Here is a 27037-nt window from a genome sequence, read left to right as displayed (position 1 = left end):
AATTACATTTTTGCACATTTAGCAAAATTTACAAGCAGTTTAAACTTCACCTGCTCATCTTAACTAAAAGGACCATATACTTTATTTGACAAGAACACATTTAAAAAGAAAAAACAAGGTAACCAAACGCAGAATATTGCTCTCACTACTTCATTCCTGGCAGGATTTTCTTCAAATGTGTAAGTAAAACAAGTTATCTTTACTTGATTAAAAACAAAAACAATCTATATTTCAAAGACATTTATTAAGAAAATAAATTTAACAGTGTTCAAATATCAACCATACTATATTTTACCCATGCCAAAAATTCATCAAAACAAACCCACAAATTTATTATTATATTTTCATTTGGATCATAGTAAATAGATGATTATTTCAACTTAAGATAAGAAAACAAAATGTTATTCGGTTCAAAATATCCCAGTTTTTACTATCATTAAGTGGTATGTACAACAGACTCTTGACAAGTGGTCGTAACAAACCATAAACGATGAATCCAGAGTTCTGTCTAAATGGGTAACCTTCAAATTTGTTGTTCAAGCTCATAATCTCATACTTTACAAACTAATTCAAAATTATATAATAATTATTCTACAATGTAAAGACATCTACATTTAAAGAAAAAATGTCCATAACATTTGCTAGTACCATTTTTAATATCCTGTTTAGATTAAAAATGTCAAAGAAAACAAAGAGGCTGACGGGCCTTAAATGTCACCCAATATCTGATGCAGAATGCAACAAAGACAAATAAACAGGTATTGGCTTCAATCTATAAATGAAATGTGAGCAAACAAATTTGTTTGTGTAGTGTCAAAAATAGTCACAATGTGACAAAAGATTTAAATCAATGGTAAAAATACAAGAAAACTAGAAATTTTCTTAAGAAACCATAATAGACTTTTTAAGCTATGAAGAGCATTTCATATCACATCAGTAAATTCAGATTTATGAAATTTTAGTCATTTTGGCCCTTCTGCGCCCCACGTCTCAAGCCCAATTTAGATATGATTTTAAAATGCTATCTCAGACTGATAATTCCAATCTGGTTAGACGCATTTCCTATCAAAAATGTATTTTCCTTAAACAAACTGTATGGTAAATCTGACCCTCCCCAGGAAAAAATTTGAGACCACAGGCAGCATATCGTTTTGATAAGAGTCGTAATTTTTAACTTAACGTTTTTAATATAAGAAGAATAATTGATTCCACAAATTCAACAAGTAGAGGAGAAGATTTTTGAATTTTTACACATAATTATTATAACATGTTTTGCCCTTCCCCTTAGGCCCCTTGTGGTTAGCCAGGAACTATATGGATACGATGTTGAAATGGTATCTTGAGCTAAAAGTTCTAACCAAGTGTGATTCATTTCCTATGGGAATCAAACAAACAAGAGGCCGAATGGACTTTGATAATCATCTAACTAGTAATAGACAAAAGTGGATAAACAAAAACAAAAAAAAACCATATGGGATAGAAATGCCCACCTATTTTGTAACGAACAATTAAAACATTGCATACTAAAGAACCTTTCAGATGAAATAGTCCGTTTCTGGAATATTTTACCAAGTAGGTCAAGGTCATTCTAATGATCAAATTTCAAGTGTTTCGTCCAACATGCTAAAGGCCCAATTTATGCATACTTTTGGTCTTTTCCTTACTGAGAAGTTGTTTGAAGATTTTCATCTACTGTACTAAGTATTTGATCTCTAAGACCTTAAAGGTAGGGTAGCTTTCTAGCATGTTTATTGGGTCTCTAAGTATCTTAGTTACTGACAAGAAGTCGTTTGAAGATTATAGCCTATCTGACCTATGTGACCTTCAATGAAAATCATTAATTTGAATAAACTTGGTAGCTTTAGCTCCATGTCAGAATGCTACATGCCCAATATCAGAACCCTGAGCCTTTTTGGTTAACTAGAAAATGTTGTTAACAAATTTATTTTAGCCTATTTGACCGTTTTGAGCTTAAATAAGTATCAAGCTAATTTATCTTAACAAACTTGGAAGCGCAACACTCTCAATATCAGGTCTTTAGGCCTCTTCGTTATCACCAAGAACTTGTTTAAACATTTTTGGCCTATTTGACCCTTTAATGAAGATGTAACAGACCCAATATCAGGTTTCAAGACCTATTTGTTACTGTCAAGAACGAGATTTTAGTATATTTGACCCCTGTGACCTTTGTTATGGTGATCCCATATTTGTTTCTACCACATCTGTGAGTTCAGTTTAAACGAATTAGTAAACTTCATCCCCTTTGGTTCCACCCAAAAACCCCAGGGGGATGGGACCATACCATTCACAATTTTATTAGGCCTTATGCCATAAAAAGTTGGGTGAAAAACTACATTGAATTTGCTTCAAGACACGGCAGATGACAGACAACGGCAGCCAGAAAGTGTTATGAATAGGTCACTTGAGACTTTGTCTCATAAGACCTTAAAACTCTTAGTGATATCTAACTAAAATTATAAGCAACATTTCATATACATTTATGGCACTTCACAAAAATTACTTGCATTACATAATGGCTGTAATTATATGGTATTTGAGCAAAAGCAGTTTAGAATTTTACAACAATGCTATTGATCTAATATTATCTTACCTTATCAACTTAACACCATTCTAGTATCAGAACATAAATAAAGCAGAGTAAATCAAGGCACATAAAGCAAACTAAGGCACAGTACAGTACCAGAACATATCAAACCAGTTTAAGGCACATTTTGCATGTGTGATAACATCAGATTCTGAAAGCGTTTCACTGTATTCCCATGCCAATGACCAGAACTATTGTCAAGAAGATATCAATATCATGTCTTATGAATTAAACACATTTATTTTATCAAAATATAGTAAATTACATACTGTAAACATACTTATTGAAGAGTGTCAAATTTTAATTCAAATACGAAAAATGTAAATTACGATTTATTGAAGCGGATATAAATTAGCGCAATTATGTGGTTGAATAACGGAAATACCCTTATAAATTTTAGTGCTGTACATTAATTATCTCTAAAAAAACAGTATGAACAGCTCTAAAATACCACTAAAGTAAGTATATTTACAGTGTTTTACATGCAAATAACACCACCATAGTAAAACTCTACACTAAGTATATATACAAATAGAAATTAATTACCTAAAACATTACATCCAGATATATAATAAATATATTACAATCAACCTTAAATTCAATATATTTCTAATAGGAATGTGATTAATATTGCATTGCGTAAGTCCATATGCTTCTAATAGAAATATGATAATTACCATAATAATGATGTCTCTTAAAAACAACATCTCCAATACAAGTTATTAAAGCTATGTCCAGCAGAAAAATGTTTTTACAGAAGAATAGAATGTGTTCCACAGATGAGGTATTTAAGTTTGTAAAATTCTGCATTAAACAGACAGAAGAGATGAAACAAATTTTGTATATTGTTTCAAACTAGGAATTTATACTTTTCTAACGCCTAAATAATGCATTAGTACAAAGAAGTATGAATACCTTGAAATGATTGAGCATGCTGTTACCAAGACAATAACTGATGAGAATGAACCATGCTATGCTTTATTGGGGTGGAAACTATAAATTATTCTAAATGACAAAACATCCATTGGAAACTAATGTTTAAATTAGTAAGATTAGTATGAAAATATAATTATATGTCACTTGTTTAAAAAAAAAACTAATATTAAAGAGATTAAAAAGTATAATATGTATATATGATTGGGTGTAGAATGAATCTCTTCCTGTATGAGGACACTTAATGTTATGCAATATGCTATGACTTTGGTCATTTGAATTTCGTTTTGAACCAAAAACAAAGTATGACAATATGCAGATCTTATCTTCTTTTCTTCTAAAAAGTAAATAAAAATTTTGTCAAAATTTAAAAATGCATTCTTATCATGATATTAAAAGAGCAGATCTATAGCTATATGATAAATAATTAAAGATGAGGAATATCTTTGTCAACATACAAACTTCCCTCCTTGTGAAATTCAGTAGCCGAGATTCCTATTTCCCCATAAAAGCCCTGCAAAGGATGAGGTATAGTTTTTATAAGTCTAGATTAACTTCCATTCTAATAAATTTAAAAGCTTTGATCAGCCCTCTAAAGTATGAAGAATATCTTTGTCAACATAATAACTTCGACCATTGTGAAATTCAGCAGTTAAGTTTCCAAATTCCCCCTATAAGCCTGCTAAAGGATAAAGAATATCTTTGTCGACATATTAACTCCCGTCTTGTAAAGTACAGTATCGTCGATCAGCCTTCTAAAGGATGTGGAATATCGTTGTCAACATACAGTATAACCCCTATAACCCAAACTCACATTCCTTGAAAAACCTCATTTGGTCAAAACCTTGCCTCTATATAATCGATACAAGAGGCCCAAAAGGCCTGTATCGCTCACCTGGTTTGTAATGCCAAGTAATGTTCTGAATACAGGTTCTTTGGTATTTTTCTGAAGGAAATAAATTTTACCTCTAATTTCCAAATTGTGCCGCACTCATTCTGCTCCAGGTAGTCAGAGCAAAAATTCATATTAATTCTATTGCCCTTCCCCAGAGGACGTGTCTGGCCAAATTTGGTTACAATCCATGCAGAACTCTATGACAAGTAGCTAGTGATTGAAAGGATTTATCATAGCCAAAATTTATACAAACTCTCTTCACTTCCCCCATGGATGTTTGTGGCCAAATTTGGTTACAATCCATGCAGAACTCTATGGCTAGTAGCGATTTAAAGGAAATGTTGATGGACAGACGGACGGACGACGGACCAGGTGAGCTAAAAATACACATTACGATTCAATATCACCCTAATCAATATTTTAATTTTGGAAAACAATAATTAAATGTTATTGACATGCAAGGTTTGTCACAGATTGTGATCAGTACATGTCATATGCCTATATCTAACTATCGATGGCTAACCTCGGATGACTCTAATACACATACATGTATTCCTTGAACTATTGAACTGGTCCCCCCAAGTTCAAGTGAATATTTACAGGCGCCATGAATATTTATGTTTCTGATGGATGGGATTCATATCCACTGTATGTCCAATCTGGTAACAGTTTATTACTTATATTTCCATTACGATCATTCAAATTCAAAATTATACACGTATATCTTTTGAATTTCCCGCTTGCACTAGTGTTGACGTTGCCAAGTTCAATAAACGGAACAGCCATAGCATCAGCATCTGAATATAGTTCAAAACAAAAACGGTTTAAATCAAGCCAACATATGAAAACTATGCGATGATATTTTTCAATAGAAGCTATTTTGTCAACATAATAGTACTATTGTATTTCAAAGACCGTATAACTTTAAAACCACTTTTTTAAATATTTGACAGTTATGTATAAGCGAAAGTACACATTGCATACATTGGTAGTGATGCGGCGGATACGTTAGGTATTCATACGCTTGACCAGATTGGAGTTCAAAGCCTGATATTGCCCATCTGGTTTAACATAGATCAAACGGGAAACTGAAAGTAGAATGGAAATATATGTTCATATGCCTATTTCTTACTATTAATGATCAACCTTTAAGGACTCAAATGCCCTGTAGTCCTCAAACTACTGACCTGGTCCCCCAGCTCAAGTTAAAGGGGTTTTACTGTAATAACTCCTGTCCTTGTGAAATTCAGAAGTGTAGATCAGCCCTCTAAAGGACAAGTTATATCTTTGTCGACATAATAATCCTGTCCTTGTGAAATCAAAAATCGTAGATCAGCCCTCTAAAGGATAAAATATATCTTTGTCGACATAATAATCCTGTCCTTGTGAAATTTAAAATCTTAGATCAGCCCTCTAAAGGATAAGGTATATCTTTGTCGACATAATAACTCCCGTCCTTGTGAAATTCAGCAGCTGTGAACTGGAAAGGCGAGGCGGGTAGTGAGCTGTGTAATGAGTAGACACTACAGTCCATAAATGTACACGGCGAAAGTCTCCAGGCATAGCGGGTTCCAGCGACATTCTGAGGCTCACAGGATGCTGTTGTGATTATTACACTACTCTCCGTTTTCCTGACAATCGGTGCCTGTAGCCACCATGCACGGGAATCACACACCCCTTCACTACCATACGAACAACATACCTGTATGAGTAAAGATCATCAGTCTATTCAATTACTGTTTTCAAAAACTCAAATTAAGAATACACCATAACCAGATATTATTCATATGTGTGGAGATTAATGCTGCTCTGATCTCAAGAATAACTTATTTGTGGAAAAATTGTACAATTTATAAACATTGCATTGCTGCCTTTACTTTACCATCAACCAATATATTACAGCAATCCAAAATCATACGTATTAAACTCATCTGACAACATGTCAAGATTATATATTGACATATATTGTCACATGAGTATAATACCTATGGAATTCACCTGAATCTCAACATCATCAAGTGTTTATTCTGAGATAATTTGAATTGTAGAAACATGTCAAACCCAAATTGAAACCTGAATACTTACTTCAAAGCCAACGTTGTTTCTGAGTTCTAGTGTTTCTGTACCATTACTGAATATAATTTCCAGTGTACTTGCTGCAGTGTTCACTTTAAAACCAGAAGGAAGTGGGGCCTGGTACGGTATATCTGTGTGATGGTAGGCTACAGCTAGACTGGCATTCACCAATCGCCTAGCAATGCCTTGTTTGTCTCGTGGATGAATCCTGCACAAAATAGTTACAATTACATCAAAAAAAAATTACTTATGAATATTCCTTTATAAAAATTAATACTGTAATTAGCGCCCAGGAGACTTGAAAATTTTTAACAAAAGCGGCACTTTTTAATTTTCTTTTAAACTTTATTTTACATTGATTGCTAAACAAGTTATAAAACTTATGCAAATCACTTTCAATGGCTTGAATGTAAGCGCGTGAGAGGACTAAGAGTGGGAGGAAACCGGAGTGCCAGGAGAAAACCCAGGTGATCGGCAGGTGACCTGTAACTTTTTCATGTACGTTCCTGGAATAGAACAGGTGAAACACAAGCAGCTTAACCACTATATCACCTGCTCACCCACTTATTTTCCTTTAAGACAGATGTAAAAATGGAGGGGGGGAGGGATTTATAAATTTCAACTCCTTCTACACTTAAAGGGAGAGAAGCACTAATTACAGCAATATTGATTTATGGTGGGATATATATTTAACATTATAACACTCTAAAGATTCAAACCAAAAAACAAATAATTCTAAACAAAGTCAATGTTAACAGTTCGAAAATCTTAGACCAAGATACATTGTAAACAAACAACAGGCAAATCATAATTATGTTTTGTTTGTAAACCAACTTACGGTCCAAATGGTGACAAAAAGTCTGGAAGGTCCATCGCATTGGCCATAAACACATTCTCCATTTTCTTGTTTGGGACAAATCCAAAGTCTGCCGTTTGGTGCCAGCGGATCTCAGGGAAACCATCAAAATCACTCATGTTGGGAGTATTGGCTCCAAGCTATAAATCAGAAATATTAAAAATCAAATCTTCAAATCATTAACTCTGAGCTCATATATAGGTAAACCTAAAGCCATCAAACAGTATTTAAAAAGGGCAACAACTTTGATACAAGATATATGTGTATTACTAAACAATAGCATTTCAGTAATATCTTGAATATTTTCAATACCTATGAGATTTTAATCACAGTGCTTAGATTTCTATCCATATGTCTAAAATGATGACATCTGTTTGAAAAAAAAACTAAAAATTTACACACAAAAAGTTTAATCTATTCTCGTCCATTATTAATTTCTACTGATTGATAAATGGGAATGAGTAGAATCACAGAAAAGGATAAACTATCTTGTGCTAACAAAAACAGTCACAGCTCCTCTGTTTAAGCTAACACTTGTAATATTGCACAAATTACAAAACATAAATTGATTAGGTTTAGATAATCTCATTTTTTTTATATTTACTTACCATAACAAAACCAAATGGAAAGGTTGGATCATTCTGTCCATGTGAAGCATGAAACTTAACTCTCCAGTCGCTGATCATCGACGGAAAGGTACAGTTGTAGAGATGGCGATTCAGGTGGGCATTATTTTCACCTTCATAAAAAAAAATACATTAATTTAATTGTCAAGAAAGAGCAATCAGACATAAAATTCAACATAATAGTACATATTTATTCAAATGTTCTTGTATCATGAAAATAAATCCAAATTAATGAAAGAAGCAAAATGTTGTTCTGTTAATTGGCATCACTTCATTGGCTGCATAATGACATCACAGCAAGTCACTGTCGCTGTAGTAGCATGTTGCTTCCTTCCTGAAATCTGGTGTTTGATATCATGACAACGGATCTAAACAAAGTACATACCCTGATACCAAATAGCTCCATATATGGTCATGTCCAGAAGAGGATGGATCATTGCATTCCATAAAACCATTGAGTTCTGCGGTCCACCAAAATTTCCATCAGGAGATATCCTTACCGGGGTAATCAGAACCAAGTCTCATTAGATTTTATTGTAACATTTCACAATCGAAGAGAAATGCAATCAAATACAACACTATCAACTTACACAAAATAGTTTACATTTAATGCTATCAAATTAGATTGCATGAGGAATAAAAAAAAAAACGTTCACCAAATACAGAAGATACAACTAACACATTCACTCTTGCTTTTTCAAATGTGAACATTTACAGCATTAGAATTCAAAGACTTTATAATGTGCATGAAGCCTGGAATAGGTTAATGAGTTAATTAGATTACAAAATTCCTCTGTTAACGCTTGTTACAAGCTTGATTATCTTACATACTATGACCAGACAGAGTAGCACCGTAACAAAGCCTGATCAAACATAACTTTTACCATATGATAATTATGCAGTACCAATCTAACCCACCTGCCATAAAACGGCTCCATCATCAGATCTGATGCAATGGTTTCACTATCTAGTCCACATTTTGCAAGAGCATCAGGTGAGGACCAGGCCTCCACCGGTGTCCCTCCCCAGCATGTGTTAACCAGACCGATGGGGTAACCCAGCTTCTGGTACAGGTATTTACCGTACAGCCAACACACAGCTGAGAAGTAGCCCCAGGCTCCTCCATCAACCGCCTCTGTAATGATTTATAAAAATACCAGTTTTTAAGGATTTTGTAAACATTGCAGATCAGTTGGCGTAATAAAGATGCCTGGTTAAAATTTCAAATATGTACAAATATGAGATCATGCAGTTATACCTGAAAAGATTCCAAGGTACTTTAATTTTGTTACTCTTGTAAAGAATTTGAACTTGCTAGCTGAAAAAAAAACCTACCGGTATTTTTATAGCTATAAGATTTTTTTTCAATTCTTGCATAATTGGTAACACAATTGGTATTTGAACAATAAAACGCTTCAAGTTATAGATTCAAGAAGACATTTATTTCAGTCACATTAGTCTGTTTTCATGTTTATCTTAAAGTTTATAGTTTCTACTTACTTCTAGATGCAACAGACCATGGTTGTTTGATGCTCTTAGGAGCATCAAGGTCTGTAAGAGGTACTTTGGATGTCACCTGGTTGACAGTAAACAATCGGATGTTGGGGTAGTTGTCAGCATCTTTTATCTCTTCAGAAGCATTAAAGACCTTCAATTTAATGAACAATCAAATGTTATTCTGCAGCAGTAGAAATTTTTTGTTAATTTTATCAACATTTGTAGTAATGTTAATGGGCATAAGTTAATTCATTGTCAGATTTTCCATTAGATATGCAGTATGGGAGTTCAAGATCCCAAAACGACTTGAGTAAAGTATAATTTACCATTGATTAGTATAACCTTTGAGTGATTATGAAGTCTCAAAACTCACGTCAAATGATGACGTAATAATCATAAGATGGTGGGACTAATCGACGGTAAAATGTTCTTTTTGGGATGTTTAAAACCCTGTATTGGCAGAACATATTGAAGATGAAAAATTATGTATCACTTTCTCAAAATTACCTACATCATGTAACTTCTTATTTTGAGAAATGAACCTTGCAGGTGTCTGTAGACATTTGCACTAAGTTTGCTGGTAAAGTGTTGGAATTTTTTTTTTACATAATTGGTAAAGTGTTGGAATTTTTTTTTTACATAATTCCTACAGATTTCTGGATAAAGTATTAATAAAAAATTACAAAATATAACATAATGATTTTTTCTAGTTTTCTCTTTCTCTTTATATTCAAAAGAAAACATCATTCTCTGATAATACCTGACTGACTGAAAACTGCATATTTGACTGTCCAGAACATAGCCAAACATCTCCAAACAGTACATCTGTGAGAGTTATCTCCCCTTCTGGGCCGCGTGCTGTGACGTTATAAGGTCCCGGCCCTTTCACTGGGTCAAGGGTCACACTCCACTGTCCATTTGTGCCCACCAAAGCACGAACCTTTTGTTGGGCCACAGATACGTCTATGAACACATTTGATAGTGGGTTGTAGCCCCAAATGACAGCCTGCTGTGGGGCTTTCTGAAGGACCATATGGTCCCCATAATATGCAGCAAAGGAAAACTGCTTGGGAATATTCAATAGTGCTGGGTCATCTGGAAATGAAAGAAAGTAAACATATCATTAAAAAATTTGTCAAGCAAAGCAAAACATACAGATAATTTACTAGTAATTAATCATTTTGGGAATCATGGAAAGAAATACTATAAACCTACCATTTAATTACTTTAAATAAAATAGCACAGTCAAATTTAAGCGCAAATACAAATTCGAAATACTGTAAATTATTAGAGCAGATATAAATTAGCGTAAGTCATTGGTTCAATTCAGGAAGTATCCCTTTTATTATATTTTTGTTTTAACGATTACATTAGAACCCAGAATGAATAAACATACTCAGCCTGACTTGTCTGCCGTAACCTAGAAACTAAAACCCAAACAGAAATTGCACTTTTAGACAGTTTCTCAAAAGCTTTTATCACAGTCCCTCATGAAAGGCTTTTGTTAAAACTTCACAACTATGGCATTAGAAACTGTGCACTCTCCTGGATAAGATCATTCCTGCAATCACGTACCCATTCAGCCCCAAGATCACGAAACAAGTCTAAAACAATCTGAAGTTTTGACTTAGCCAATCAAAGTTGGCATTACAAAATGTTACGTCAGATTTGATTTGCTTAGTCTACAAAAATAATTCTAAGATTGTTTCATGATCCTGGAGCCTGGGCCCAGCACCATAACACTTTCTCAGACAGATTTTTTACTCAAGTCTATGTAAAATCATATACTTGATAACAAATCTGTCTGAGAATAGTTTTATGGTGCCGAGCCCTTGTCTTATTAAATGAAACCAAATCAGACAAGGCCCCAGTACTATCAGGAGTATCCCCCATGGGCAGTCATTTGTCCCTTACTCTTTTTGGTATATATCAATGATATATATATATATATACATTGTTGATTAAATTTGTGTCCTTTGACATTAAAGTTTTTGCAGATGATTGCTTTCTCTATAAGAATATCAAATCACTGAGAAATCAAAAGGCATTACAATCCAAATTTGACAACTTCCAAGCTTTGCAAGACAAAGACCTATTATTGATTATACCTCTGATCTTCATGTTGGGACCCACACTCTACAGATAATATTATACTGCTAGAGTCTGTACAACAAAAGGCTACTCGGTATGCATATAACAATTACAGGTCTAGAGAGCCTGGCTGTGTAACATCTGGTTCAATCTCATCAACTGGGAGCCACTTTCACAAAGGCAGACTCACCATGATATACAAATTTGTAAATGAACAGCTAGCAATACTTACAATGGACGACAGGAGAACCAGGGAAGTTAGCTCACTTGGTTCCAACAAATCAGTGTATTCAGGACACAACTATTAATATAAATACTCCTTTGGCTTCTTAATTTCCTTAAACTATAAATTCTTTACCTTCTAACAAATTGCTTACTCTTCCAATTTAAATGCCTTGTATTGAGCTTCAACTCCTCTCTCCAATGAACCTCACACTTTTCATTGTACATATACTTTACTCCCCGTAATTAGTGCCAAGGACGCTTAAATAAGTAACAAAGGGCGACACTTATTAATGTACAGAAGTTGTGGATGAAAAAGATCAGCCATATTTTAAATCTTTCTGTATTTGATGTACATAAATCTTTTACAGTAAACATGCATTGCCTTTTATCCTGTGAGACACATTATTATGTTGTGATTCACATGTAAAAGACTCGCAAGTTAATGCAATATGGGAAACAATGCTGATGTTAAAAACATTGCATGTTATAAAAAATTGTTAAATCCATGAGATAGGGGCGTTCAAACAATTTCAAAATTTCTTCAAAAAAAAGGGAGGGGCACTTAAATAGGGGGACGGGTGGTAATTACGGTGAATTACAGTAGTTTTTTTTATCATTTTTCATCCAGGATAAAATACACACTGCCACCTCCACAAACATTTTAATCTCTCTTGAACACAGTGTCAATTGCACTCTATCTTTAGAACTCCGACGCTCCAATGGAAGAGGAAGATAGGGATTAGCAGTATAATACCAATATATATTAGTCTAGTATACATGCAGATTGATCGAGTTAATTACATCAGATCCATCCTAGATACTCCAGGGGTTTCGATCACTTACGATCTCTACACCCCTAGACTATCTCATATTAAAATTGGGGGCAACAGAACAAAACAGGTAATTCAGTCCTTTGATGTACATCAAAAGAGCCATATAATGGCACACTGCATGGTCGACTGTACATGTGTGGGTTTGAAGTTGGGCGTCGCTCTCTCCGTAGTCTTTAAAAGAAATCTTTGCTGGCCTGTTATTGGTCAAATATTTTCCACTGAGCTGCCTGCAATTCTACTATGAGATAGTCCAGGGGTGTAGCAATTGTAAGTGATTGGAACCCCTGGAATATCGAGGATGCATCCGAGACCATGCACGCACCGATGTCATGGAGTCGTCCGACTCAGTCCAATTACCTATATATGCTTGCTATGCATTAGAAGTATACACTCTGGATGATAGTTAATCATTTGCACTTTTATCATTAGTGAGATAGCCTGATATTCTGTCAATAATGTATAGAAAAAAATATATAAAAATACCACTTGCATATACCCCGGTGTCATCGGTTTTCGATACTACCGTATATAAAAACATATTTTTAATTTTCATACAGTATATACATGTAAGGGGGTATTTATATTTATTTTTTCTTTATATTGTTGATAGAACGTCAAGCTTCAGACATCCTTGCCATTGACACCAGCATGCTATGCATGTATTTGCATGTAATATTTAAAACTTATTATTTATCAAATAAAATAGTTTCATTGTCATCCGCCTACCTTTTGTGTTGTCCAGCATGCTCATTTCTATGACATTTTTACTGTTTGCACTCACAACACAAAGCGCTAGTGCAGCAAAAACTAAATGCGACATGTTGTTTTCTTCTGGTCACGAGATCTGTGATCGATACGGATCGGTATATACGTACTAGCTTTCTACTTTCGTTTTAATACATCTTCCCTGCAATTCAAGCGTTTACAGTACGCGGATCAAATTCCGTAAAAGCGCGATTTCGACGCAGATTGTCAACAACAACAGAAACACGATGTCGATGTCTACTCATAACTTACGATTGCATCGATATGTTCTAGGATTTTCGCTCGCATTTTGTTTAGTATCGGGACAGAATTCTCATACATACGCAGAACAAATGACTGGTGATCACAATGTGCCAGGTAATACGTCGATATCAACCTAGCTCGTTACGTTTACATACCATATTGATACAGTGTATATCCATATCCAACAACCACTGGTTGTGTATGATAAACAATGCTTGTTAAAGCTATTTCTCGGAAAATACAGAAGGGATCTGTCTCAAATTTCTATATATATCTATATATGTTACGTTGTAGAACCCGGTTCCGGTATTAACACAACAGTATTAACAATTTCATATGTAGGTTCCCGTAGGAGTATCATGATGATTTGCAGACTGATCGGAAAAACGATATGGCCTCCAGGCAGCCATCTTGGATTTTTATGTCATCATGCACCCTCCGTCGTCGTTTGCCATGCGACGTGCACAAACTTTTCATTTAAACGACTTCTCAATAACCGAAAGGCCCAGGATACTCATATTGGGCCTGCAGCATGCTGGCATGACAGGCTGCCAAGATTGTTCAAATGAATGACCTTGATCTTCATTCAAGGTCACAGGGGTCATATAGGCTAATGATCTTTAAACGACTTCCTATGAATAACTAAGTGGCCTAGACACCTGATATTTGGCCTGTGATATGCTTAGACGAACTGCTACCAAGTTTGTTCAAAATAATGACCTTGACCTTCATTCAAGGTCACAGGAGTCAAATAGGCAAAAACCTCAAACAATCTTCTTGTAAATAATGAAGAGGCCTAGAGACTGGATATTGGATTTGTAGCATGGTGAGGATCAAGGGACCTTCATTTATGGTCTAATTCATTAAATATATCAGAAGCTTGACTTCTTCTAATAAAAGAGTTTTTTGTATTGTCTTAATTTTTTCTTTATTCTTTGAGGAGTTGTATTGTGCCAATAGTTAGATGACCGTTAAGGCCCATGGGCCTCTTGTTTACTGTTGCCTAGGTTGTTTCTTGTTAGTAGTTTACTTAGTGCTACTGCTTATACATGCAAAACCCTATATATTCCATCGGTTACTGGTTACCAGCTGTTACTTGAGTTGCATCAAAAAACACAAAAAAAATAATCAAATAACAGTATGTACACACACAGTATGACATTGAAGCTAAAGAATCGTTCTTTGTAATCCTTAAATGAAGTCTGTGTTGGCCAGTGATTGGTCATTTTTTCTCCGTAAATGCCTTCAGTTTCACAATGACATAATCCAGGGGTGGATATCACAACAATGATAGTAACCACTGGAATATCAAGGAAGCACTGGAATATCAAGAAAGACATGTAGTAACTGATGTTGAAGCCAAAACCATTTGACTCAAAATACATCATTTTTATTATCAAATAAGTGCAAACTATATTGCTCAGAATTGTTAGCTATTGGTAATTGCATCAAAGTAATTTATATTTATTCTGTTATTCTGCAAGTATTTGCAAAGAGGGTTTATATTTACTCTGTTCTAAGCTTTGCTGATATCAATTTCATCACCATAAAGCTTTTTGTATTTATATATCTTTTCATTATTATTATTATTTTTATTTTGTAGTTCCTATTGAAATTAAACATTCCAATCAAAACTTCCAATTTGCGACTTACTATGGTGACCATATGGTTCTACAGCGAGCCCCTAAACAGGCTGTGGTATGGGGTTACCATCCATTTACCTATGTGTATGTTGGGGTAACTGTTGGAAATCAAACTCAATATGGTCTTGTGAATATACAAGGAATATGGAGTGTGACCCTTGACCCTGTCCAAGATCCTGGGCCATACAATATCACAGCGCGAGGTTTGGCAGGGGAGATTACTCTCACTGATGTCCTGTTTGGAGATGTATGGATTTGTTCAGGACAATCAAACATGGAATTTACAGTCAGAATGGTATGGAATCATTATTACAGTAATATTTAACCTGTAGGAAAAAAATCTATTTCTTTGATTATTGAATTTGATCAGATACATTAATGTTCACACACATACACACACCCTCACAAACAGCTTAATTAAATATCTGTTCAGTTATATGTTTAAATGTTAAGCTGAGTAATGCTTCACAAAATATTTGAATAAATTGTTAATTTATAATAATTATCATGTTAATAATCCTCAAAGTCTTTTTCACAGGGAGACAATGCCACAGAGGAGATACAAGATGCAAACAACTATCCACATATCCGAGTGTTCACAGTGAACCAGAGGGCTGGGTCAGATATACCATTGTCTGACTTCACCATTAAGAATAGCATTAAACAATACTGGTCAGTGGCCTCTAGTGGTACGTGGTAGCGATTTTTATTATCTTATTTTCAAATTAAGAAAAGAAACATTAATTAACAATTCATCTTTTTGCCAGTTAAATGCATGCATGAGCTGATAGACATTCAGTGTAAAAATATTTCTGATTGAGAAAATATTGATTTATACATCATGTTATATACCGGTATACTACTTTAAATTTCTTCATATACCATATACAATACCACAAATAACCCAAGGCAAAAGTAAACATTTAAGATTAATCTGTTTTGATCCTCACTGAATTACAGATTCTATTGGTGGTACTGATGTTGAGTGGGGCTACTTCTCAGCTGTGTGTTGGCTCTACGGTAAATACCTGTACCAGAAGCTGGGTTACCCCATCGGTCTCGTTAACACATGCTGGGGAGGGACACCGGTGGAGGCTTGGTCCTCACCTGATGCTCTGTTGAAGTGTGGCCTAATAAGGTCAGCCCAAATCACTACAACAAATAGGTAACATCCAGTTTTGTACACCCATTTGACCATGCGCATATCATCATGAAAGAAAAGATAACTCATTGTTAATGTGGCATTGATATATGATTAACTCAGATATATCTGTGGAGGCTGAAAAGAGATTTAGTGACTGCTACTGTTTCAACCAGCATACAGTTAGCTGTAGTTTATATCAACTCAAATGATAATTAACCACCCCCAGCTTATCTGAACTGAGTATGACTATTTGTGGATAAACATAGACAAACATTGTTTCTTTTCTCAAATTCTTTAGATTAACAGACCCAGATAGAAGTCCAGACTATAAATACTCTGAGGCCTTGGCCTTGTCAGCAGACCACTCCGGCCTGTGGAATGCCATGGTGCATCCTCTCCTTAATATGACCATATATGGAGCTATCTGGTACCAAGGTATGTAAACTCAATACAGATGGACTATCTGGTGGACTCTAAGGCAACCTGTAACATGTGATATTTGTGAAAACTATAAATGCATAAAGGATACCTACCCTATTTTGATGCTTTCTCTGTAGATTATTCACAACATGCACATGTGGTTTAAGGATTAATTATGTAAGTATACCTAATTAGCATATACTTCATTGCTTGTAATATAGGCTATTTATATACTCCATGATTAAACATGTAGTATGTATATAAAATATGGATGTCATGTATATTGAATTTGAATATCTCTTTACAAATTCATATTCACTTAACTGTTAGTCAAACCTGTCTATAACGACCACTCAAGGGACAAAGAAAAAGTAGTCTTTATAGTCAAGTGGTCTTTATACAAAGATAAAAACTTTGTTGAAATTGACTCGTTGGTTGCCAAAGGAAGTTGCCTTATAGAGCAGGTGGTCCTTATACAGAGGTGGTTGCTAAAGCAGGTTTGACTGTACATGTATATAATATTCACATTCACTTTGTTATTAAAATATCTCAGATAAACAATATACCTTTTTAATGACAGGTGAATCCAATGCTCCAAGTCCTCATAACTACAACTGCACCTTTCCGTCTATGATCAGCGACTGGAGAGCTAAGTTCCATGCTTCTCACGGCCAGAACGATCCAACCTTTCCTTTTGGATTTGTTATGGTATTATCCATTCCAGGACAGAAAAACAAATGTTTTGCCAGAAGTTTAACAAACTTAAATAATTTTATTTCCTAATTAATTTACTGTGTTCACTCTTTACTTACAATTCATTGAAATACAATATTTATATATAATAATACATATATTATAATGATCACTATCTTTTCTTTGATTATAAATTTTGTCACTTTATACAGCTTGCTGCCAATGAGCCTGACATGACCAGGTTTGATGGTTTTCCCGAGATACGATGGCACCAGACGGCTGACTATGGCTACGTACCAAACAGTAAAATGGTCAACACCTTTATGGCCAACGCTATGGATTTACCTGGTTTCCTCAGCAGTGTAGGCAGGTAGCGGTCTATATAACCAGTCATTCACACAATCAATAGTTATTGTTCGTGATGTTCCCAGGCCTGTTCGTCATCAGTTTTGTTATAAATACCAGCAAATGAATTACTTACTCTATGGTGCTGAGTTGGTCAGCGATGTGGTAAGAAAATATAACAGGATGATAAGGTAGTAAGTGTATCATATCCAGATGTTCAGATGATCATTATGGCTTAGTGTTAATTAACATCAACAAACACATTTTACCATTTTGTGCTTCAGCATCCATCCAGGTGATAAGCAGGATGTAGCAAGACGATTGGTCAATGCCAGTTTGGCGGTGGCCTATCACCACAAGGACATCCCTTACCAAGCTCCACTCCCTACCGGTTATAAGGTGGACACAGAGGCCCATACACTAGAACTGGTCTACAACAATGGCTCGGACGACCTCCAATTAAAAACCAGTGTTGGCTTTGAGGTATATGTAGGCCACTTTTTTAGTCCATACAACTTTAGGTTTTATCAGAAATGTCTTTTTATCTGTAATATTAAGACAGGGTCAATTTAATCTTAAAAAGTGTTCTGAGGATTTAATTGGTACATTAAATTAGTTAGCTATGTAGCTAATAGTAATTGTCACTCATATAACTTACAATTTTGACCTTTCTGTTAATAGGTGCATATTTTTCAAGAAATTGCAAATACATGAAGAAGCTAGGCTATAAACTATGTGCTAATCTAACTGAATTGTAGCATCAAGACCTTGGGTCAGCTACAGTAACTGATATTGATGTATAGACATTAATTAGAACATTCACAAAACATTAATACCTTAAGATAAAGTGTACCACTAAAAAAAAGATGTAAATAAAAAAGATGAATGGTAGAAATATTTGTCTAAGGGTACCCTCTGAACATACAAGCAATAAAAAACATACCTCACCATGCTATTTTGAAAGTTATGATATGTTTTAAAAATTGGAAAACTGAAATTTGGAAAAAAATCTGTGAACATTGGTAGGATTTGAGAAATATCTACATAAGTTAATAATTATTGTTTACCAAAGAGCATTTTACAATGCATTAGCAAACAGTTTTGTGCAAAAAACAGCAAATTGATTTAAAACAAATGGTTATTTCAAAACAAAACCGGGGATAACTCAAATATATTGTAACAGGACAAAATTATAATTAGTGTGCCACCAGCCGAAACACCTGTTACCCCGGACTTACTCGTACGCCGCTTTACCGATTAAGCTAAAGGGAAATTCCTCTAGAACGAAGTTAGAAGGCGATCAGTGGGCTTTTCTTGCGTATCAGTGTTTACAACTAAAACCTGCTACGATTTATATATATATATATATATATATATATATATATATATATATATATATGCTGATTTCAAGGGAGGTCACTCTCAACATTAAAAGTAACTGTGAGATTGGAACTCTTGTTGGTCTAAAGTGTAACTGCATAATACGGGCTGTGGTACACTTTCCCTTAACCTAATAGTGTGTAAACCACAAAGTAGGTCAAACAAACTTTAGTATTTTCTTTGGAAATCTAAAACAATTATTAACTTAAAGGGATAATGCAGTGAGGTTTATACTGTTACATAACCACAAAACAAAATATGACATACATTCCTTATGAAACATATAACAAGAAATATTGACAAATTTCACGACGTCGTTCAGTATTTTGATTGATACCATTGAAATTCTAAATCGTTGATCAATACGATTAAGCATGTACAACATGTACGCTGTACCCATATCTGTGCCAAAGTAATGCACGTTCAACAAATGCAATAACTAACCACTAATGAGTTGATGAAATTATTTTTTTAGACAAGAACATACATCTAACAAGGTAAATACACTACTGAAAGAGCGATATGAGTAGTTCTAGACAAAACATTCCTCACTACACTGGCAAGGGCTAGGGTTCAGCATACAAGACATCCGACCACAATGTGTAATGGCGGACAGTGAGCGAGTTTGAACACTTCACATACATTTCACTACAGTGGGCTTTTCTGGCGTATCACAGTAAAACCAACTAATCTTATTTCCATTAGAACTGGTTTGTTTCCGAAATATGTGCAAATTTTAATGTACTCTTAGACTGAATTGTGCCTTTAAAATTGTGTATCAGGGCTCTTTACAAAGCTCAATACTTAAGAGAAATTGAATGTTGTTGGAAATGAATCAACCTCCATTAATTCTTATACCCCCAATAATTGCATGCAGATGAAAAATCTGTTTTAATTACCTGTATTAACCTATCTGATTATGGGTCTTTAACATCAACAACAATAACACTTGTGATTTCCCTTACAGATCTGTTGTTCCTATGGTAACCAGACAGGATGTGGTAAACAATCATGGTGGGTACAGACCTCCGTAGACCGGATCACTCGCAGCACTGCAATTCTCAGTACAGCTCCCTGCCCAGCCAGGAATGTCACAGGACTCAGATATGCATGGAGGGTGACTCCATGTTCTTTCAAAGCCTGTGCCGTGTACTCAGTCCACAGCTCTTTTCCAGCATCACCTTTCCTCTATACAAGCCCTAACTTTAGCAAGGATGGTACTTATACTATTGATGGAACTGTACCACATCCCATTACTGTGTAGTACTCTGGAACTGTACCACATCCCATTACTGTGTAGTACTGTGGAACTGTACCACATCCCATTACTGTGTAGTATACTGGAACTGTACCACATCCCATTACTGTGTAGTATACTGGAACTGTACCACACCCCATTACTGTGTAGTATACTGGAACTGTACCACACCCCATTACTGTGTAGTATACTGGAACTGTACCACACCCCATTACTGTGTAGTATACTGGAACTGTACCACACCCCATTACTGTATAGTATACTGGAACTGTACCACATCCCATTACTGTGTAGTACCCTGGACCTGCACCACATCCCATTACTGTGTAGTACTGTGGAACTGTACCACATCCCATTACTGTGTAGTATACTGGAACTGTACCACATCCCATTACTGTGTAGTATACTGGAACTGTACCACACCCCATTACTGTGTAGTATACTGGAACTGTACCACACCCCATTACTGTGTAGTATACTGGAACTGTACCACATCCCATTACTGTGTAGTACTCTGGAACTGTACCACACCCCATTACTGTGTAGTACCCTGGACCTGCACCACATCCCATTACTGTGTAGTACTTTGGAACTGTACCACACCCCATTACTGTGTAGTACCCTGGACCTGCACCACATCCCATAACTGTGTAGTACTGTGGAACTGTACCACATCCCATTACTGTGTAGTACTATGGAACTGTACCACATCCCATTACTGTGTAGTACTGTGGAACTGTACCACATCCCATTACTGTGTAGTACCCTGGACCTGCACCACATCCCATAACTGTGTAGTACTGTGGAACTGTACCACATCCCATTACTGTGTATTGCTCTGGAACTGTACCACATCCCATTACTGTGTAGTACCCTGGACCTGCACCACATCCCATAACTGTGTAGTACTTTGGAACTGTACCACACCTCATTACTGTGTAGTACCCTGGACCTGCACACATCCCATTACTGTGTAGTACTCTGGAACTGTACCACACCCCATTACTGTGTAGTACTCTGGAACTGTACCACACCCCATTAACTGTGTAGTACTCTGGAACTGTACCACACCCCATTACTGTGTAGTACTCTGGAACTGTACCACAACCCATTACTGTGTAGTACTGTGGAACTGTACCACATCCCATTACTGTGTAGTACCCTGGACTGCACCACATCCCATAACTGTGTAGTACTCTGGAACTGTACCACATCCCATTACTGTGTAGTACTGTGGAACTGTACCACACCCCATTACTGTGTAGTACTCTGGAACTGTACCACATCCCATTACTGTGTAGTACTCTGGAACTGTACCACACCCCATTACTGTGTAGTACTGTTGTACTCTGGAACTGTACCACATCCCATTACTGTGTAGTACTCTGGAACTGTACCACATCCCATTACTGTGTAGTACTTTGGAACTGTACCACACCCCATTACTGTGTAGTACTCTGGAACTGTACCACACCCCATTACTGTGTAGTACTCTGGAACTGTACCACATCCCATTACTGTGTAGTACTCTGGAACTGTACCACATCCCATTACTGTGTAGTACTCTGGAACTGTACCACACCCCATTACTGTGTAGTACTCTGGAACTGTACCACACCCCATTACTGTGTAGTACTCTGGAACTGTAACACACCCCATTACTGTGTAGTACTCTGGAACTGTACCACACCCCATTACTGTGTAGTACTCTGGAACTGTACCACATCCCATTACTGTGTAGTACTCTGGAACTGTACCACACCCCATTACTGTGTAGTACTCTGGAACTGTACCACATCCCATTACTGTGTAGTACTCTGGAACTGTACCACACCCCATTACTGTGTAGTACCCTGGACCTGTACCACACCCCATTACTGTGTAGTACCCTGGACCTGTACCACACCCCATTACTGTGTAGTACTCTGGAACTGTACCACACCCCATTACTGTGTAGTACTCTGGAACTGTACCACACCCCATTACTGTGTAGTACTCTGGAACTGTACCACATCCCATTACTGTGTAGTACTCTAGAACTGTACCACACCCCATTACTGTGTAGTACTGTGGAACTGTACCACATCCCATTACTGTGTAGTACTTTGGAACTGTACCACATCCCATTACTGTGTAGTACTGTGGAACTGTACCACATCCCATTACTGTGTAGTACTTTGGAACTGTACCACATCCCATTACTGTGTAGTACTTTGGAACTGTACCACACCCCATTACTGTGTAGTACTGTGGAACTGTACCACATCCCATTACTGTGTAGTACTTGGAACTGTACCACATCCATTACTGTGTAGTATTTGAACTGTACCACACCCCATTACTGTGTAGTACTCTGGAACTGTACCACACCCATTACTGTGTAGTACTCTGGAACTGTACCACATTAGTGTATACCCACCACATTACTGTGTAGTACTCTGGAACTGTACCACATCCCATTACTGTGTAGTACTGTGGAACTGTACCACATCCCATTACTGTGTAGTACTGTGGAACTGTACCACATCCCATTACTGTGTAGTACCCTGGACCTGTACCACATCCCATTACTGTGTAGTACTTTGGAACTGTACCACACCCCATTACTGTGTAGTACTGTGGAACTGTACCACATCCCATTACTGTGTAGTACTGTGGAACTGTACCACATCCCATTACTGTGTAGTACTTTGGAACTGTACCACACCCCATTACTGTGTAGTACTCTGGAACTGTACCACACCCCATTACTGTGTAGTACTCTGGAACTGTACCACACCCCATTACTGTGTAGTACTCTGGAACTGTACCACATCCCATTACTGTGTAGTACTCTGGAACTGTACCACATCCCATTACTGTGTAGTACTTTGGAACTGTACCACATCCCATTACTGTGTAGTACTCTGGAACTGTACCACACCCCATTACTGTGTAGTACTCTGGAACTGTACCACACCCCATTACTGTGTAGTACTCTGGAACTGTACCACATCCCATTACTGTGTAGTACTCTGGAACTGTACCACATCCCATTACTGTGTAGTACTGTGGAACTGTACCACATCCCATTACTGTGTAGTACTTTGGAACTGTACCACATCCCATTACTGTGTAGTACTTTGGAACTGTACCACATCCCATTACTGTGTAGTACTTTGGAACTGTACCACATCCCATTACTGTGTAGTACTTTGGAACTGTACCACACCCCATTACTGTGTAGTACTTTGGAACTGACCACATCCCATTACTGTGTAGTACTCTGGAACTGTACCACACCCCATTACTGTGTAGTACTTGGAACTGTACCACACCCCATTACTGTGTAGTACTTGGAACTGTACCACACCCATTACTGTGTAGTACTTGGAACTGTACCACATCCCATTACTGTGTAGTACTTTGGAACTGTACCACATCCCATTACTGTGTAGTACTTTGGAACTGTACCACATCCCATTACTGTGTAGTACTTTGGAACTGTACCACATCCCATTACTGTGTAGTACTTGGAACTGTACCACACCCCATTACTGTGTAGTACTCTGGAACTGTAACATACCCCATTACTGTGTAGTACTCTGGAACTGTACCACATCCCATTACTGTATAGTACTTTGGAACTGTACCACATCCTATTACTGTGTAGTACTGTGGAACTGTACCACATCCCATTATGTGTAGTACTCTGGAACTGTACCACATCCCATTACTGTGTAGTACTTGGAACTGTACCACATCCCATTACTGTGTAGTACTGTTGGAACTGTACCACACCCCATTACTGTGTAGTACTGTGGAACTGTAACTGTACACACCCATTACTGTGTAGTACTTGGAACTGTACCACACCCCATTACTGTGTAGTACTCTGGAACTGTACCACATCCCATTACTGTGTAGTACTCTGGAACTGTACCACACCCCATTACTGTGTAGTACTTTGGAACTGTACCACACCCCATTACTGTGTAGTACTTTGGAACTGTACCACAACCCATTACTGTGTAGTACTTTGGAACTGTACCACATCCCATTACTGTGTAGTACTCTGGAACTGTACCACACCCCATTACTGTGTAGTACTTTGGAACTGTACCACATCCCATTACTGTGTAGTACTCTGGAACTGTACCACACCCATTACTGTGTAGTACTCTGGAACTATACCACATCCCATTACTGTGTAGTACTCTGGAACTGTAACACATCCCATTACTGTGTAGTACTGTGGAACTGTAACACACCCCATTACTGTGTAGTACTCTGGAACTGTAACATACCCCATTACTGTGTAGTACTCTGGAACTGTACCACATCCCATTACTGTGTAGTACTCTGGAACTGTACCACATCCCATTACTGTGTAGTACTCTGGAACTGTACCACATCCCATTACTGTGTAGTACTGTTGAACTGTACCACATCCCATTACTGTGTAGTACTCATACTTTAACTAGACATATAGTATCATGATTAGAGTGAGAATCAAATGTGTTAGACATGAAATTCAGGAATCTCTAATTAGAGTACAGATGAGTTGATGTATCTATGGAATATTCTTACTTCATAACTTCTCTTATGTTTTGTTGCACTAGTGTTGACTTACATGCATTTCTGAGTTTGTTTTATTTTATGTAACAGTCTGAGTTCAATGTGCCATAAATAACTATGTAGGTGAAAATTCTGACATCTTATTTTTTCTTCAATAATCTTTTAGAAACCATATTGGTATTTACTAGTTTAAGATGAATTAAGCTGTGAAAAATATTCAGGAAAAAACCCAACACTTATTACTGGTATGCATAGTATTTGCAACAACACAAAATTTATGCACAATAATAGCTCACTTTTAATGGCACTTTATGTATGTTTAAATGAAAACCTATCTACAAGAAACTTTATATTTATTAACACTGTAAAAATGTGACAGCAAATTGTAGACCATTGCTTGGTATGATAAAATGCATACAAACGTTTTTATAATGATTTGCATGATCATTACTTTGCTCCGTTAGCAGTAATAGGCACCAATTGTAGCTCTAAAGATGACACCATTATCTGTCTAAAAGCTTAAGTCTTTCATTGAGCTACAATATTGCAGCTAAAATTGGTATGCATAGAAAAATTCATGCTTAGAATGTAAAAACCATTTTTCATTTTGAAAAGATCATATTGAACATTTCATTTGGTAATTGATATTTTCAATAATCTGGTGATGTCTTAACACTTTTCAGTGATTTATTACACTATTCAAGTTTTTAATTTGCATGCATAATACATAGGATTAACTTTTGATATTGATTAGTATGACTATCATATTGACTGGTATGAAATACCAACCTGTAGTATGTATATATTTGTATCCTGATATATTTTTATACATTTTATAAGTCTTAAATACATATTGTGAATACATGTACATGTTTTATTTTGTTTACAAGAAATCTTTTTTTTAAACATTTTTATATTATTTTTGTTATTTGTGTACCTATATGTAATATTGAAAGATAAAACTAATTGTAATAAAATATGTATGTATTTATTTTTTCATGAATGTGTATGATTTCATATTTAAATACCCTGGTACATGTATTACAATTGAAGATTAATGTGTATGTATGTTAATTAAGAAATAATGTTTATTATTTTAAAGATGCTCCACCGCTGACAAATGATTTTTAGCTCATCTGACCCGAAGGGTCAGGATGACCTATACTCGTCATGTTTCGTCCGTCGTCGTCCCTCATGCGCCGTCCACCATGCGTTAACTTTTCACATTTTGAACTTCTTCTCAAGTTCTACCACTGCGATTTGGCTGAAACTTGCATGAAATGATCCTGACATGGTCCCGACAAAGTGTTGTAATTTTTCGGGTCGATCCGAAATCCAAGATGGCCGCCACAGCGGCCATTTTGAAAGCACATTTTTAACTTTTTCTCAAACTCTTCCGGTGCGATTTGGCTGAAACTTGCATGAAATGACCCTGACATGGTCCCGACATCGTGTTGTTATTTTTGGGGTCAATCCGAAATCCAAGATGGCCCCCACAGCCGCCATCTTGTAAACACATTTCGAATTTCTTCTCAAGTTCTATCGGTGCAATTTGGCTGAAAATTGCATGAAATGATCCTGACATGGTCCCGACAAAGTGTTGTTATTTTTCGGGTCAGTCCGAAATCAAAGATGGCCGCCATCTTGAAAACACATTTTGAACTTCTTCTCAAGTTCTACCTTTGCGATTTGGCTGAAACTTGCATGAAATGATTCTGACATGGTCCTGACAAAGTTTTGTTATTTTTCAGGTTGATCTGATATCCAAGATGGCCGCCACAGTCACCATCTTGAAAACACATTTTTAACTTCTTCTGAAGTTCTACCGGTGGGATTTGGCTGAAACTTGCATGAAATGATCCTGACATGGTCCCTACAAAGAATTGTTACATCTCTGGTTGATCCCAAATCGAAGATGACTACCATGACACTATATCTAATTAATTTCCTAT

At 36.3% G+C, this 27037-nt stretch overlaps 4 protein-coding genes across 6 annotated transcripts; 1 reads left to right on the top strand and 3 right to left on the bottom strand.

The window, feature by feature from the left end:
* Positions 1–225: 225 nt before the first annotated feature.
* On the bottom strand, positions 226–13540 carry LOC138333922 (sialate O-acetylesterase-like). 3 transcript variants are annotated; one of them, XR_011210047.1, is made up of 10 exons: positions 13364–13540; positions 10249–10583; positions 9492–9639; positions 8910–9126; positions 8377–8486; positions 7974–8104; positions 7348–7505; positions 6519–6717; positions 5621–6135; positions 226–5230 (listed from the first exon to the last, which is right to left on the bottom strand). XR_011210047.1 is itself a non-coding variant. In XM_069282595.1 (10 exons), the coding sequence occupies exons 3-10, from the start codon at positions 10519–10521 to the stop codon at positions 5839–5841; spliced, it is 1533 nt and encodes a 510-aa protein (XP_069138696.1). In that variant the 5' UTR covers positions 10522–10583; positions 11938–12062; positions 13364–13507; the 3' UTR covers positions 226–5838. The 3 variants fall into 3 exon arrangements, 2 of the variants coding, with proteins under 2 accessions (XP_069138696.1, XP_069138683.1); XM_069282595.1 differs by adding an exon at positions 11938–12062 and having other exon boundaries at positions 226–6135; positions 13364–13507; XM_069282582.1 differs by having other exon boundaries at positions 226–6135.
* A 22-nt stretch (positions 13541–13562) lies between these two features.
* LOC138333911 (sialate O-acetylesterase-like) lies at positions 13563–21479 on the top strand. The gene is made up of 9 exons (XM_069282568.1): positions 13563–13759; positions 15249–15583; positions 15827–15977; positions 16249–16453; positions 16731–16867; positions 17433–17560; positions 17758–17915; positions 18175–18373; positions 20238–21479. The coding sequence occupies exons 1-9, from the start codon at positions 13630–13632 to the stop codon at positions 20532–20534; spliced, it is 1740 nt and encodes a 579-aa protein (XP_069138669.1). The 5' UTR covers positions 13563–13629; the 3' UTR covers positions 20535–21479.
* Positions 21480–21854: 375 nt separating this feature from the next.
* On the bottom strand, positions 21855–22829 carry LOC138333895 (seminal vesicle major clotting proteins-like). Its single transcript, XM_069282581.1, has one exon. It carries the CDS (start codon positions 22827–22829, stop codon positions 21855–21857), a length of 975 nt encoding a protein of 324 aa, XP_069138682.1.
* A 72-nt stretch (positions 22830–22901) lies between these two features.
* Positions 22902–23744, bottom strand: LOC138333811 (seminal vesicle major clotting proteins-like). The gene has a single exon (XM_069282463.1). The coding sequence runs from the start codon at positions 23742–23744 to the stop codon at positions 22902–22904; it is 843 nt and encodes a 280-aa protein (XP_069138564.1).
* Positions 23745–27037: the final 3293 nt, after the last annotated feature.

The sequence above is a fragment of the Argopecten irradians genome, chromosome 1 (assembly GCF_041381155.1).
Source record: "Argopecten irradians isolate NY chromosome 1, Ai_NY, whole genome shotgun sequence".
In the NCBI taxonomy this organism is placed as follows: domain Eukaryota; kingdom Metazoa; phylum Mollusca; class Bivalvia; order Pectinida; family Pectinidae; genus Argopecten; species Argopecten irradians.
The sequence above is the reverse complement of the archived record's forward strand: the minus strand, read 5'-3'. Positions and strand labels throughout refer to the sequence as shown.